The 16,475-nt window shown below is 44.7% G+C and overlaps 1 protein-coding gene across 2 annotated transcripts in view; it reads right to left on the reverse strand.

Annotated features, from left to right (window-relative positions):
• Positions 1-16,475, reverse strand: part of CDIN1 (CDAN1 interacting nuclease 1) — a 379,309-nt gene that overhangs the window by 190,908 nt on the left and 171,926 nt on the right. For both annotated transcript variants that reach the window (XM_044271970.1, XM_044271972.1), the window contains 2 exons: positions 5,480-5,559; positions 5,156-5,205 (listed from right to left, as the gene is read on the reverse strand). In XM_044271970.1, the coding sequence (XP_044127905.1) occupies positions 5,156-5,205; positions 5,480-5,559 (130 nt within the window). The remainder of the gene's footprint in view (positions 1-5,155; positions 5,206-5,479; positions 5,560-16,475) is intronic.

Raw genomic sequence — 16,475 nt, forward strand, 5'->3', positions numbered from 1 at the left:
GATGCCTTTTTAGGTTTATCCTGAAAAACAACAGACTGCCATAAGCCAGTATTCAATAGAACAGAACATATCACCGTACATACCCTCCATCCATACCACAGGCGCAGGGGTAGACGGTTCCTTCTTATCACCAGTACTCTCCATGACCTTTAAACATCCTGGATCCGGACATTCCTGACAATGATCCTCGGCTTCTAGCTGGGCACTTGAATTTAAAAGTTTTTCCCGCACTTCAGGGACGAAATCTCGTGGGATCGCCCCCTTTTATTATAATGTGGCTCCGCACCCTTCCCGGCCTCTAGCCTGCCGCATGGGAACCTACCCCGACTGCTGAAGGCGCCCACAATAGCGGGGAACCGCTCACGGTTAGTAAGGAAACACAGCCAACTCCCTATACTTAGTATAGCGCTTCCCGCTAGTAGCGACATGCCGCTCCTCAGCCCAGCCTTGCGTCTTCCGGGTGTGTAGAGCGGGGAACTCAACCGGCGCACACTCCCCAGCTGAAATAAAATTTCCATCAGTTGCCCAGGGAGAAACTACTCCCCTCTTTTGCACACACCTGTAGGATCCACTTCCTAGGACAGAAAACCACTGAGGAAAGGAGAGGCTCCTCTGTTTTTATACTTGTGGGTTTCCTATCCTGGGAGGCAGACCCTCTCTCCTGGTGCTGTCATTGACGATTGGGAAAAAATAAATAGCCGGTGGCGCTATACATATGCTTTTTATTGAATAACTCAGTGGCTATGCAAAATTTTTAATTACTTGCAGTTACAAAAGAATTCAGATCCAGGTGCTGGTTTGAAAACTGCAGAATATTTTTCATGGGTCAACCCCTTTAATTTACCAAATGGAGATGTGAACAAAGCCCTTCTTCTATATTCCCGACACTGGACATATGCTTTCCTAAGTAAATCACTGGCTGCATGGTACAGACTAATCATACAGCACTAAACACAGTACCAACGTAGAGATGGAAGCAGAAACTCGATAGAAATAACATGGCTGCCGGGCTGAGAAACCACAAGTTGAACCAAATGTTGAACACATAGATTTCACTAGACTGGTGCAGCCACATAACAAATCTGGCTGATCTCTTTACCAAGTCATGTGGATTTTGCTGCCGATTTCCGTTGGAAATGCTGCAGATTTGCCACAGATTTCATCCAGGACTGCAAAGGGTTAAATCTACGCCAGACATCCGCAAGCATAAATTGAAATGCTGTGGATTTCCACTTTACTACTCCTGTGAATGCTGTGGATTGTCTGAACTCAATCCCGCTGCGGAGAATCCATAGCATGGATGTTGTGTGTGGCCATAGCCTAATTAAAAACATGTAACTGCTAACAAGCAAAGTGTGGACAAGAGTGTTTCTTTAACCCTTCCCGACCAGCTCTGTACATGTAAGGTGCTGGTCCGGTCTTAATAGCCACCCAAAATGCCTGCATTATTAAAATATAAACGTATGGTGAATGACATAACAGAAAGAAAATATAAAATGACAGATTTTCCACACAAAAAAAAAAAAATTCATCAAAATGCTCAAAAGTCCAAAACGGCATCAATAAAAAGTACAGATCACACTACAGAAAATTATGGAAATACTAAAAAATTAGAAGGGTCAGAATATAATGGTGAAAATATTTTTTCCCAAAAGAAACAATCTCTATGGCATTCTGGATCCAGGCTGTAATGGCCGGTAATATGCTGTACCCATAGGTTTCTATGTGCCGATGATTTTATATAGTGGTAATAAGGAGGTGTTATGGACATTACATCTATCTAGGAGCCTTGCCTGAAAGGAAGAAAGGTGCCATAAGGACCCTCAGGAAATCTGCCTGCAGTCCTACAGGATCCGTGCTCATATTTCTCCTATGTCCATCACTTCCAGGCGCTAGCAATCTGGAATAGACAGGGATCTCACCACCCAGCTGAACGGCTGCAGTCTTCACTATGTGTAAATCACATCTTACTTGTTATGTTGTACGGCTGACGCGAAATACCCACATTTATTAATGGCCTGTCACATGGAGTTTCTTTAGCTAAATCTCTTGAGTATGCACAAAGTCAAAGCCGGCAAGGTAGTGCCACTTCATATCACAGGGATGATATTTCTCAATATCTCCACAGGCCAATCAACCATTTCCCTGATAGTTTCTATCAAATGCTAATCAATTATTTCCTCACCAGCCATGATTTCTTCTTCAACCACAAAGCCATTACGACCCATTATAAATCATTCTTTGCTGCCAATAGCTGCAGATATAATGCTCGCAGTTGTGCTGCCTGTGTACAGGCTCAGGCAGGGTCACAAAAGGAGGACTATGTATAGCCTAAGAGAAGTGCATTAATACTTCAAACTAATAGACTCTACATTGGAGTGGCGGAAATCCCTGTGACTCAATCTGAAGGCAGGAGAGACCAATATCAGCTGCCAGTAAACTGCTATTACCCCAGAGCCATAGAAGAGTCCATGTGACAAGCACAGGCCAATACGAGAACCTTCTTATGTCGGAAAATGATCTATTATTACATACTTATTTGTGTTACTTATGCTTTTATAAAGTGGTTGTCTCGTGAAATCTGTAGCTCTCTATCCAGACAGATGAATGCCTGCTGTGTAATACCACATTTCCCCTGCAGTGGACGCTGTACAGAAAATGCCTGGATGGCCACAACTTCCTTCTGTAAAATGACAGTACCTTAGCGCCCACAGGTAGTTGCCAAGCAGTAGCTTTCTTTAGCTTTCAAGTCAATATTCATGAGAGGACAAGATTACATGAAATGGGTAGTCCCATGAAAAATATTCTACAGTTTTCTAACCAGACCCTGTAACGGAATACTTTTGTAATTGCATGTAATTAACAATGTAGCATAGCCAATAGTTATTTGATAAAATATATCTATATAGCGCCACCTGCTGTTTGTTTTGTATGGTATTTCTTTGTCCTGCTAACTGAGAAGGCCGCACATGCTCAGTTTCATCCTTCAACTGCCTCCTGAGCTGTGATAGGTAGAGCTGAGACACGCCTCCTGAGCTGTGATAGGGAGAGCCGAGACACGCCTCCTGAGCTGTGATAGGGAGAGCTGAGACACGCCTCCTGAGCTGTGATAGGGAGAGCTGAGACACGCCTCCTGAGCTGTGATAGGGAGAGCTGAGACACTCCTCCTGAGCTGTGATAGGGAGAGCTGAGACATGCCTCCTGAGCTGTGATAGGGAGAGTCGAGACACGCCTCTTAAGCTGTGATAGAGGAGCTGGACACATCCTTGAGGTGCCAGGTTGATATAAATCTAGCAGAACAAGTGGAGCAATGAATGTGGAGATCTCTGAATCCATGTGAGGTACAGGGCTGGTTCTAGTTTTGTTAAAAGGAGGTTGCCATATGATGTCCGATTTTCATTTTTTATGTTAATCATTGAATAAACCCTCACAGAAGACACTTTCCCACCATAAGTCAGTGGGGCAGACCTACTGATCCTAATATATAGACAGTATAAACTAATACTAGGAAATGTAACATGCACTAAACTTATCACAGTGGCTCACACTGTATGAGCAAAGTGGTTCATTGTTAGACACTTTTGTCTATTGGTTGACATAGTTTGTACAATTTTGAATGTGCTGTCTATTAAAGGGAACCTGTCACCTGGATTTTGGGTATAGAGCTGAGGACATGGGTTGCTAGATGGCCGCTAGCACATCCGCAATATCCAGTCCCCATAGCTTTGTGTGCTTTTATTGTGTAAAAAAAACGATTTGATACATATGCAAATTAACATAAAAGAGTCATATCTTACTTGTGTGACCAGAGAAGAGTCATATTTTCAAGCTCTGACTCATTTCAGGGTAATTAGCATATTCATCAAATCTGTTTTTATACACAATAAAAGCACACAGAGCTATGGGGACTGGATAATGCGGATGTGCTAGTAGCCATCTAGCAGCCCATGTCCTCAGCTCTATACACAAAATCCTGGTGACAGGTTCCCTTTAAAGGGCTTGTCCAGGCTACAGATATTGATGACCTATCTGATGTAAAGTATCCTGTTGTGAGGCTACTTCACATCGGTAGGGACTGAAAAACTGGTCAGGGGTGACATAACATGGATGGCAGTAAATACAGGGGAATTCTTGAAAAAGCTATCTGCCAGAGATTTTAGACTGGTATGGAGGCTCACCTTCCAGTTGGCTAATGACCCTAAACATACTGCCTGCTACAACCGAGGGGTTTAAGGGGAAGCATATAAATTAGAAATTGCCTATTCAATCCACTTGAGAATCGGTGGTATGACTGAAGAATGCTGTACGACAACACAACCCATCTAACTTGAAGGAGTTGATCAGTTTTACCTGGAGTAATGGCCAAAAATGTTAGAGTTTAGATGTGCTAAGCTACATACCCCGAGTGACTGGCACCTGTAACTGCAGCAAAAGGTGGCTCTGCGAAGTAGTGACTTTCAGGGGGTGAATACTTATGCACATTAACATTTTCTATTTTATTGTTTGTGTCATGGTGAAAAAATATTGTGCACCTTCTATTTTATTGTTTGTGTCATTTCTAGGACCTCTACCAGCTAAGAGGAGAGAAAATGACAACTGCCCTGTGCACATTTCTAGCAGGAGAAAACTGATTTCAAGTCTATTCAGCTGCTGGGGTGAAAAACTGCACCAGCACAACAATACTGTAATACTGAACTCCAAGCACACAAATATACAAATATAGACCTAAACAGGTAGGAGAATGTAAAAGGGGTTGTGCAGCCAGTACTATTGATGACCTATCCATCAGTGGGGGACCGACTCTCGGGCACCCCTGCTGATCCGCTGTTTGAAGAGAAGGTGGCACTTGTGTGAATGCTACTTTCTCTTCAAGATTACACCGTGCTCACCCTGCTTGCAGCGGGGGCGCAGTATAATTTTAAAAAGTGAATAGAACAAGCACTGTGCCGCCGAGACGACACACAAGGTAATCTTGAAGACAAAATACAAGCATTACCTCCTCTTCTCAAAGCTGATTGGTGGGGGTGCCAAAAGTCAGACCCCCCACTGATCAGATACTGATGACCTATTCTGAGGATAGGGGTGTGAGACGTCCCCGATGATCAGCTGCACAACACCTTTTCTTTGAGGAAGATGAGCAAACTTTAAAGGATACTGCTTGATGCAATCCACCAAGGGTCCATTGCAGCAGTCATTGACAATACACTGCAAAATAGAAAAATGTATAAAGTTAAGAGTTTTAGAAGATGGCCGCTGAGTAAAGGAGACAAGTGGAAATGATAGGTGTTACAGTCATACTGAGGAAAGGGTAAAAACACATTTAATTCCTGCAGGAGGCGGCTTCCAGCATGTGAAGTCATATACAGGACCATTCTTTGTGCTGTCACAATTAAACACAGGTGAAATTCCTAGTAAATATATTGTATACATACAAATATAGAGCAATGGTGACCACATGTGGTTGGCAAAGCATTGTTACCTGATTGACCTGATTTGCAAGAACAGGGTCAGGGATCAGAGATGGGTCACGCAGCATACTGTTCAAGACGGGCTTTGTGGCTGCAAAGAAAATACTGGTACAGATAAATTATCATAGTTTTATAATTCTGCGTTCCTAGAAACTTTTTCAACTTTATTTTTAGCCCTCGGGGGGTTAAACATGTGATCATTAGTTTGATTATACTCTGGACTTGCAAAAAAAAAAAAAAAAAAAAGCTGCGGTATATTGTTGTAAACTGCAGTATTATGGAGCACATTTATTAAGACCGGTGTTTTAGATGCCGGTCTTAATAAGCCACATAGCTTGCGGTGGATCCACCAAAGAGGTACAGGCCTCTACATATCTTTGGAGCATCCAGCGCCAGTTCTAAATGTAAGACAGCTTTCTTGTTGGCTTATATTTAGACCATTTTCTAAGCCTAAAACAGGCGTACAAAATGGTAAATGAGACAGGCCTTGCCAGCCTCTCCACTTCCACGCCACGCTCACTTTTTTAGACCTGGCGTGAGCGGGGAAAAGTCGCAGATTGCGGCACAAAGAACCTTTGTGCCGCCATCTGCACCTGAAATACGCCTAATATCTGTTTAATAAATGACTCCCTATGTTCCTATGTAAAGGGGATGTCCCATCTCAGCTTTTCATGACCTCTCACATGTCCTGGTAGATATCAGTATTCTGAAAACAGTATTTACTCGAAGGGGTTTTCCGAGACTTTTCTACTGATGGCCTAGACTATGGATAGGTCATCAGTATCTGAATAGTTGGGGTCTGACACCCAGGACCCCGCTGATCATTATTTTGAGAAGGTATCTGTGCCATGCCTTCTGCCTAATCTTGGGCTGTAGACCCATTAGAGAGGAGATAGAAGGTCAGCGGGCAGCACGGTGGGTACAGTGGTCATACTGGTGATTTTAACCTTCCATATATTGATTGAGGTCATGGTTGATTCAAATGCAAAATGGAGAAAATTCTTCAATGTGCTGTAGGATTACCGTACTTTATGGGCCAATCTGTGGAAAACTCGACAGAAGTCAATAGAAGCGATGCTCTGCTGGATCTAGTTATTTCTAACAATGCCGAGCTTGTGGGGAATGTCACTGTTTGTGCAACCCATGGTAATGGTGACCATACCATAATTATATTCCCCTAAACTCAGTACGGGAGGGTAAAAAACTATTAATTTTGAGAAGGTTCTGGGAGAAGGCTCAATAACAGCATGCAATATCAATCAGCTGCTTGTAAGGCCAGCAGAATACTGTTGGATATTGAAAGAGGCATGCAAGTTAAGAAATCAATCATGGCACACCGGCTCTTGTGAGAAGGTGCTGGTTGTATAGAAAGTGAATGTGTCATCAGAAACAAACCCATTTTTTTAATCACTTTTTTGTGAACCAGATTTTTATTTTATTTTATAAAAGTAAATAATCTTGCAATTTTCACACTGGCCACTAGGTCATGATTTTCCTGTTCTGTTCAGGTAACTTTTCAGTAGCTATTATCATTATCACCACAGGCAGAATTACAATGATAAGTAACACCTCTGTGTAGATAAGACCCGGATCCACCATTCACAATAGGTGGTAACTCAGCTTATCAGCTCCCTGCTGAGCTCTGCACAGGTCACTGAGCCTGCCTACAAAACTCTTCCAAAGTCAATGGGGTTAACCATTGTGTCTACGGCTCATGTAGCTGCTCAGAAAAGACAGAAAGTACTACCATATTTTAGTCCCTGGTGGCCGGTGTGAAAACTGCAGGATTTTAGTTTTTTTTAGTTTATTTTTATAATATAGTGATATGAAAAAAATAAAATAAAATTAGAACCAAAAATTCTTAAAAATGTGTTTAAGTGGTTCTGGGGGATTTACATATTGATGATGTACCCTCAGGATGGGTCATCAATAAGAGATTGGTAGGAGTTCAACTGCCAAGACGCCCACCATTAACCAAGCCATGACACTCATTCAGAAGTCTGCGGCAGTTTTGATGTTAAAAGAGGCATTGACCTGTGGGACAGGGATGTAAAATGGTACAGTTAGGTAATTTTTCCAATTCCACGCCATTTGGAAATTTTTCCACCTTTCCACTACATATTAAATTGCACAAATACAAAGTACAATTTGTCCCACAAAAAGCTATGTGATTGTAAAAATAAAAAAGTTATGGCTCCGGAAATGAAAATCGTAAAAAAATAAATAAATTGGGAATTTTTTTATTTTTTATTACTGGATCCTGAAGGGGTTAAAGAATTTGATTGAATTTGGCTGTTTTAATTTTTAAACAGATTCAGAATGATGTAATAAAAAATAAAATAAAAAAAAAAACAATTAGTCATACCTTACTGATCCCTAGCCATTGCTTCCTGGTGACCTGTCTCAGCCAGTGATTGATAGCAGTATTCGAATTCGCGATATTTTGCGAATTTTTGGCCGAATATTCGCCATAAATTTGCAAATTTGTGATCTCTAGTCATTGTTTACTTGATTGCGAAAATCGGCAATGTAATATATTCGCGATTAGAATATTCAACACTATTCGCGAATACGAATATATAGCACTATATTCTAAATATTGGCGAATTCTCGAAGTGGCGATATTCGCAATTACAATTCACCATTCGAATATTCGTCCTCAACACTAGTGATTGACTGAGTGGTAATTTCCTGTGTGTCTAAAAGGACCAAGAATGAGAGACCTGAGCGGGACCCCTGACGCTTTGGATGGGGGGCAGCCAGGGATCAGTGAGGTATGTTTTGTTTTGTTTTTTTATCACTCACCCTGCTAAAACCCAAAAATATCAGCCCTTTAAGAAGACCATGGTGAAGGCTCTAAGTTTCATACATTTGAAATAAGTAAAGCGAGAAGATACAAGACTGAGCACAACAAACACTGAAATATTAAGTGAAGTCTTCTCGGGAGTTAATTGGTCAAGATGAGATTTAGCTGAAAGCACTTCATAAACAAATAATTTGTATACCAAAGCCTCAATCCGAGGAGTGAAGCATCTTTTGAAGAAGAAAGAGATGATGATGTTGCTCAGGATATAATATGTGTAATGTCTTTCTCATTAAGCTAATAAGTTGCCAGCTAAGAAGACATTCTCATATCTTGGAGATTTTCTTTACTCGTCACTGTCAGTGGACTGATAATTGAAGGTTAATTAAAGTTGTATAAGTACGGGCTTAATAATTAAATAAGTTTCTCCCACCATCTACAGCAGGCATTTGTATGAACTGCAGACACTGTTCTGGAAGTTTTACCAACGATATTGGAAGCAAGCGCTAGAAATAAAATCAGCATTTATATCATGGTATAACTGCTCACAGTAGAGGGTTTGTTATAATGTGTTGAGGCACAGCAACTGTACATATCTCTCTACTGTCCTGGGCTCTATGCCGGTTGCCGATACCTACCCTGCGAGCAGTGTTAGGGTAGGTTCACATTTGCAAGCTGTTTCAGCAGAGAAGAACCTGCCAGAGTTTACCAGACCAGGCCTAGCCAGATACTGCCGTCCACTGCCGTACCCCGAAAATGAGATGTGGCTGCTTTCCAGCGAAATGGAACTTATACCGGAAAGCGGCTGGATCACGTTATAGTCAATGTTGAACGATGGTGAACTGTAACGGTCGCGTAAACACACACACAGGGGGGAGGGAAGGGACCACTGCGCTCCACCCTTACCCCTGGCCCTGCCTACTTGCCTCGCGAGTCCTAATGACAGGGGACAACTGGACGGCAATCCCTAGCTTGGAATAAGTGCAGGGAGGACAGACCAGACAAACAACAGAATGTGAACAGACCGAGTCTATACCAGGAGAGCTACGAAGTACAAATGGAGCAAGCAGAGAATAGTCAGGAGAAGCTGGGGTCATAAATACCAGGAGAGTCGCAAAGTACCAAAGGAGTCAGCAGAGGATCGTCAGGAGGAAGCCGGGTCAGAATACCAGGAGAGCAGCAAAGTACACAAGGAGCAGGCAGAGGATCGTCAGGAAACAGCAGGAGGTAAGTACGCCAGGAAAGACAAAGTCGCAGGTGGAACCTAAATAACAGGCAATCTGCGGCCAGCAAACTGCCTGTTTAAATAGAGAGCCAGAAGGGTCATGTGACGTGGCCAGCGTCACATGACTTCACACAGACTACACAGCCGAGCGATTAGCTCGGCGCTCAGCCCTAAAACAATGCTCATGAATGTGCATAGACGTGTGGGGGGCGTGCATAGTATTATCAGGAGCGCGGGCGACGCTGGACGCGCTGATGATGCGTGCGCGCTCCGGACCTGCCCGCCACCTAGACCGTGCCGTGACATGAAAAGCCAGATCCGGTGAACTCCGGCAGGCGGTATTCTGCCCGATCTATTAAACGCACCCTACCCTTAGGGCTGATTAATGGAAGCATATTTGGGATGTGTAGCAGTCCAGTGATGCACAGATCTCAAATATGGTAGTTATCCTATGGCACTATGAATACGCTCTTTTTGTCCAAACAAGAAAAAAGGCCTACATACTACAATGGATACAGTACAGATCGAACCAAATTCATTAAAAGCTTCTAGGAGGAGAATATACATTGAGCCAAACTGGGTAAATTGTTGTGTAAGGCTAGCTTCACACTAGGGTTAGAGGTCTCCGGCAGGCTGTTCTGGCAGAGAGCTGACTGTGGGAGCTCTCTCGATTCGGCATTGGCTGATGTTACCGCGTGCCCACTAGTTGCCTTTGACTATATTGGGATCCGATGAAGATCTGGCCACTACCCAGCAAATATGCTGACATTCAGCCGAATAAAAAATACTGCACGCATATTTGCCGTGTAGTGATCAAGTCCTATTATAGTCAATGGTGCCGGCGGGCACGCTGTATCATCTGACCTGAACGCAGATGTGAAATAAGTCTGATATATGCTGAATTGTACACTGTACTGCACACTCAGGAGCTACTCAGTGAGCAATCCCACCCAAAGATGTATGGATAGAAAAATAGAATGACTTTTCTGCTATGGGATTTGCAAGTCTTCACATGCTAAAAAATGAACATATACTCTACATATATACATAAGAAATTGAATGGGGATAATGCAATTCAAGGAACACTAAACAAGCACAGCTTAGCACTTCCTTCATCTCCTCCATCATATTTTGTCACATATTACAAATAAAAAAGAAATACGGTATGTTGCTAAATAAATCTTCTCTTTGTGTCCGAGGAGATCAGCAGCATCCTTCCTCCTCCTCACTGTTATGTGTCTGGCTGTAAGACAAGTGGCTGGAGCAGGAGCCTCCCTGCTGTACTACCCTGTCTGCAGGAGGACAAAAAGTGAAGCCAGTCTCCAGCTGAAGATGGAAGAGATCAGCAGATTAAGTACTTTCACACTTGCAGCAGAGGATTCCGGCAGGCAGTTCCGTCAAAACGTATGCAGACTGATGGCATTTGTCAGACCTGATCCGTATGACAAATGCATTGAAATGCAGGATCCATCTCTCCGGTGTCACATTTTTTGCGGACTGAGCATGTGCAGACCCGCCCGCCACAAACTTGCGGTTCGCGAACTGGCCCGGCCGATGTTTGTCCATCACTAATCCTGATGTACCCTGAACGGATTGCTCTCCATTCAGAATGCATTAGGATAAAACTGATTAGTTATTTTCCAGTATTCAGCCCCTAGGAATTTCTCCAAGATGGTTTGTGTCAGGCCTCACGCACACAAACGTATTTTAATTCCGTATCCGTTCCGTTTTTTTTGCCGAAGGTACTCTGTGTGCATTCCGTTTCCATATGTCCGTATTTCCGTTCTGCTAAAAAAAATATGACATGTCCTATTATTGTCCGCATTACCAACAAGGATAGGGCTGTTCTATTAGGGGCCAGCTGTTCCGTTCCGCAAAATACAGAATGCACACGGATGTCATCCGTATTTTTTGCAGATCCGTTTTTTGGGGACCGCAAAATACATACAGTCGTGTGCATAAGGCCTCAGGGTCATGCAGAAAATGGAGGACAACTTTATTTCTAATTTAATTGCATTATTCATTTCTAGGTTTAATCTTCCTTTAGGACTGGGGGGTTTCCCCTCTTTCCAGCAATCTCCTTGTCTCTTCAGTCTGCACTAAATGAAGATCCTCTCCATTAAAATGACAGAGCTCTAAATTATTCCTTTCAGGCATATGGCATGCACGGTAGGGTTTCTTTTTTTTTTTTTTTTTTTTTTACAAAGATAGCAATGTTATTAGAAACTAGTGACAAAAAAAGGCCCTCACTGCTGTGAAAAAACGCACATTTACCTTCACAGACAAAAATATTCAAACTAGGGTTGTACCAGGTATCAAAGCATCGATACCCGAATGGTACTTTCAGAACCAGATTGATACGATACTGGGTCTTACTATTTACCGATACTAGGCTAGTATCAGTTAAAGAACATGGCACGCACTGCTCTCAGCGCGCGCCATGTTCTCTTCACTAGTACAGTGGAGAATGAGGGAGTCCCTCCCTCCCCACTGTGACGCGGCTGCTGCTGCCACAAATGGGGAGAAAGCAGGGAGGAGGAGGGGAGGGACTGTGGCCCCTGTGCCACCAATGAATGTAAAACACATTAATTCAAGTGTAGGCAGCGGGTGCCAGCAACGCTATCACATACCCAGCACCCGGCCTCAATAACAGGGAATGTGATCCGCGGCAATTAACCCCGCAGGTGTCACACCTGAGGGGTTAATTGCCTCGGTTCGGCGGATCATATGCCTCGTTATCGAGGCAGGGTGCTGGGTATGTGATACCGCTACCGGCACCCGCTGCCTTATATACTTCAAATAATGTATTATTGCATTAATTGGTGGCAAAATTATAGCCATTGGTGGCGCAGTGCGCCCCTCTTCCCAGTATTAGTATCATTGGTGGCGCAGTGGCCACAGGCGCACCCCCCCTCCATTGTTATATTCATTGGTGGCAGTGGCCACAGGGTCCCCTCCCCTCCTCTTTATTGATGGCAGTGGCAGTTCCAATCAGAGCCCCAGCAGCCTGATTGGTTACTTTTCACGGCTGAGGATGGGGAAAACCCTCAGCCGTGCGATGCCAGAAGATGTTAACCACTGCTCGGCCAGGACGAGAGAATTAGGGAGCAGGTCACCTCCTAACGCATCCCTAATCCGTCCCTAACTCCTAGCTGCATGGGCCGACCTTGAAGGTAGGAGGGCCCATGCTCAGGAACCTCGGATCCCTACTCACCCTCCGCCGGTCCCTGAACTAGGAGTGAAGGGTAAGACGACCTGTTCCTTCTGGACACGGAGGAACAGGAGTCTCACTGGCCAAGCTGCAGGAAAAAGGGGAACAGAAACAGGCCTATGGATATGGCAGGTGAACTGCACTAGTTCCAGCCACCTGCCACAGCCTTGCTGACTGAATCCGTGTGTAGGCAAGCTGAAGTCCACAACAATACAAACAGAAGTCAGCACACACACATCCACACACAGGAATCCAGATCCATAGCTGCACCGAAAAACAAAGGAAAACATAAACTGAACATCACATAACTTAAACTTATGACCACAAGGGTGGCCCCCACTGGCAGGTGGAATACACAGGAGGCTACTCAAGCTAGCCATGGCTGAAGTACCCCCCAGACTGGAGATAACACTGAGGCTTTATAGGCCCAAGTAGTCACACCCACACAGACACACCCAGTGTTCACATACACAGAAGGGAATTAACCCTTCAAACACAAGGCAAGGGAAGACGGCCAGTAAAAGGGGAATACACACATAAACCACACACTTCACCTGTTGCCGCGGGCAACGGCATGTGTGGCAATCATGTCCTGGGGATCAGCCATAGGGCTGGGACACTGCCCCTACACGCACTTAACGCCACACGTTGCCACGGACAACCAAATGAAGGAAAGTGTCACACAACATACCATAAGCCGTGACATTACCATGGCTGCTATGGTAAGCTCCCTGCTGCTGTGTGCTCAGGGCAGCAGGAAGAGTGTGAAGTCCTATTCACACTAATAGAGCTCTTTTAGGGTGAATAGGACAAGGGTTCTAGCCCCTAAGGAGGCTAATAGTAAATAAAAAGTAGAAAAAAAAAGTTTAAAAAACACCAAAATACTAGAAGTTTAAATTGTCCCCTTTCCCAATTTTACATATAAAGTTTACAAACAATAAAAAATAAACATATTAAATATTGCCACACCCGAAAAAGTGTGAAAAAATATTTCCTATGCGGTAAACGCCGTAACAGAGAAAAAATCTAAACCGCGCGATTCGCCATTTTTTGTCACCTTGTACACCCAAAAAATAGGATAGGACTGTTCTATTATGAGCCGGACGTTCCATAAAATATGGACTGCACACAGCTTTTTTTTGGGGTGTTTTATTTTTTTCTGCGTGGTATCAAATGGTATCGAGTATCGCAATACTTTTTTATAGTATTGAAATCAAATCAAAATTTTGGTATTGTGACAACCCTAAAACACCAAGGTTTTTCTAAATAGGCATAATATCTAATTTCGTTTGGATTATTGGTTCTGCGGAAATGTTTAGGTAATTTCTCAATTTTGATCGGGCTGGAGCATACTTGAAGGGACAACTTTATAATGCTTGAAAGCAAAAATCATAGAAACTGTTAATAGAAAAAGCTACATTCAATATAACTAATATTGTAACAATAAGGCCTCATGCCCACGACAGGTTTTTTTCACGGTCCGCAAAAACGGGGTCCGTGATCCGTGACCGTTTTTTCGTCCGTGGGTCTTCCTTGATTTTTGGAGGATCCACGGACATGAAAAAAAAATGTCGTTTTGGTGTCCGCCTGGCCGTGCGGAGCCAAACGGATCCGTCCTGAATTACAATGCAAGTCAATGGGGACGGATCCGTTTGACGTTGACACAATATGGTGCAATTGCAAACGGATCCGTCCCCCATTGACTTTCAATGTAAAGTCAGGAGTCCCTTTACTTTCACACTTGCGTTCTTATAATGCAGACGGTGGCTCCGTTCAGAGCGGATCCGTCTGCATTATATTGTTAAAACATTTCAAAGTGTGAAAATAGCCTCAGACGGATCCGTCCAGACTTTACATTGGAAGTCAATGGGGGACGGATCCGTTTGAAAATTGAGCCACAGTGTGTCATCTTCAAACGGATCCGTCCCCATTGACTTACATTATAAGTCTGGACGGATCCGCTTGCCTCCGCACGGCCAGGCGGACACCCGAACATAACTTGAAGCGTCCCCATCACCATGGGAACGCCTCTATGTTAGAATATACTGTCGGATATGAGCTACATCGTGAAACTCATTTCCGACAGTATATTCTAACACAGAGGCGTTCCCATGGTGATGGGGACGCTTCTAGTTAGAATATACTACAAACTGTGTACAAGACTGCCCCCTGCTGCCTGGCAGCACCCGATCTCTTACAGGGGGCCGTGATCAGCACAATTAACTCCTCAGGTGCCGCACCTGAAGGGGTTAATTGTACTATCATATCCCCCTGTAAGAGATCAGGGCTGCCAGGCAGCAGGGGGCAGACCCCCCCCCCCTCCCCAGTTTGAATATCGTTGGTGGCACAGTGTGCGCCCCCCATCGGGCCCCCCCCCCTTCCTCCCTCTATTGTAATAAATCGTTGGTGGCACAGTGTGCGCCCACCATCGCCCCCCCCTTCCTCCCTCTATTGTAATAAATCGTTGGTGGCACAGAGTGCGCCCCCCATTGGCCCCCCTCCCTCTATAGCAGTAACAACATTGGCGGCCTCCCATCTCCCCCCCCCCTCCCCCCCCCCGATCATTGGTGGCAGCGTAGTTCCGATTGGAGTCCCAGTTTAATCGCTGGGGCTCCGATCGGTAACCATGGCAACCAGGAAGCTACTGCAGCCCTGGTTGCCATGGTTACTTAGCATTAGTACAATAGTAGAAGATTCATACTTACCTGCTTGCTGCTGCGATGTCTGTGACCGGCCGGGAGCTCCTCCTACTGGTAAGTGACAGTTCTTTAGCAATGCGCCGCACAGACCTGTCACTTACCAGTAGGTGGAGCTCCCGGCCGGACACAGACATCGCAGCAGCAAGCAGGTAACTATGAATCTTCTACTATTGTACTATTGTGAAGTAACCATGGCAACCAGGACTGCAGTAGCTTCCTGGTTGCCATGGTTACCGATCGGAGCCCCAGCGATTAAACTGGGACTCCGATCGGAACCACGCTGCCATCAATGATCGGGGGAAGGGGGAGGAGGGGGGGGAGATGGGAGGCCGCACACTGCCACCAATGTTGTTACTGCTATAGAGAGAGGGGGGGCCGATGGTGGGCGCACACTGTGCCACCAACGATTTATTACAATAGAGGGAGGGAGGGAGGGGGGCGATGGTGGGCGCACACTGTGCCACCAACGATTTCTAACAATAGAGGGAGGAAGGGGGGCCCGATGGGGGGCGCACACTGTGCCACCAACGATATTCAAACTGGGGAGGGGGGGGGGTCTGCCCCCTGCTGCCTGGCAGCCCTGATCTCTTACAGGGGGATATGATAGTACAATTAACCCCTTCAGGTGCTGCACCTGAGGGGTTAATTGTGCTATCATATCCCCCTGTAAGAGATCGGGTGCTGCCAGGCATCAGGGGGCAGTCTTGTACAAAGTTTGTAGTGTATTCTAACTAGAAGCGTCCCCATCACCATGGGAACGCTTCTGTGTTAGAATATACTGTCGGATATGAGTTTTCACGAAGTGAAAACTTAGATCTGAAAAAGCTTTTATGCAGACGGATCTTCGGATCCGTCTGTATGAAAGCAACCTACGGCCACGGATCACGGACACGGATGCCAATCTTGTGTGCATCCGTGTTCTTTCACGGACCCATTGACTTGAATGGGTCCGTGAACCGTTGTCCGTCAAAAAAGTAGGACAGGTCATATTTTTTTGACGGACAGGATACACGGATCACGTCCTCGGCTGCAAAACGGTGCATTTTCCGATTTTTCCACGGACCCATTG

The sequence above is a fragment of the Bufo gargarizans genome, chromosome 11, assembly GCF_014858855.1.
Source record: "Bufo gargarizans isolate SCDJY-AF-19 chromosome 11, ASM1485885v1, whole genome shotgun sequence".
Taxonomy (NCBI): domain Eukaryota; kingdom Metazoa; phylum Chordata; class Amphibia; order Anura; family Bufonidae; genus Bufo; species Bufo gargarizans.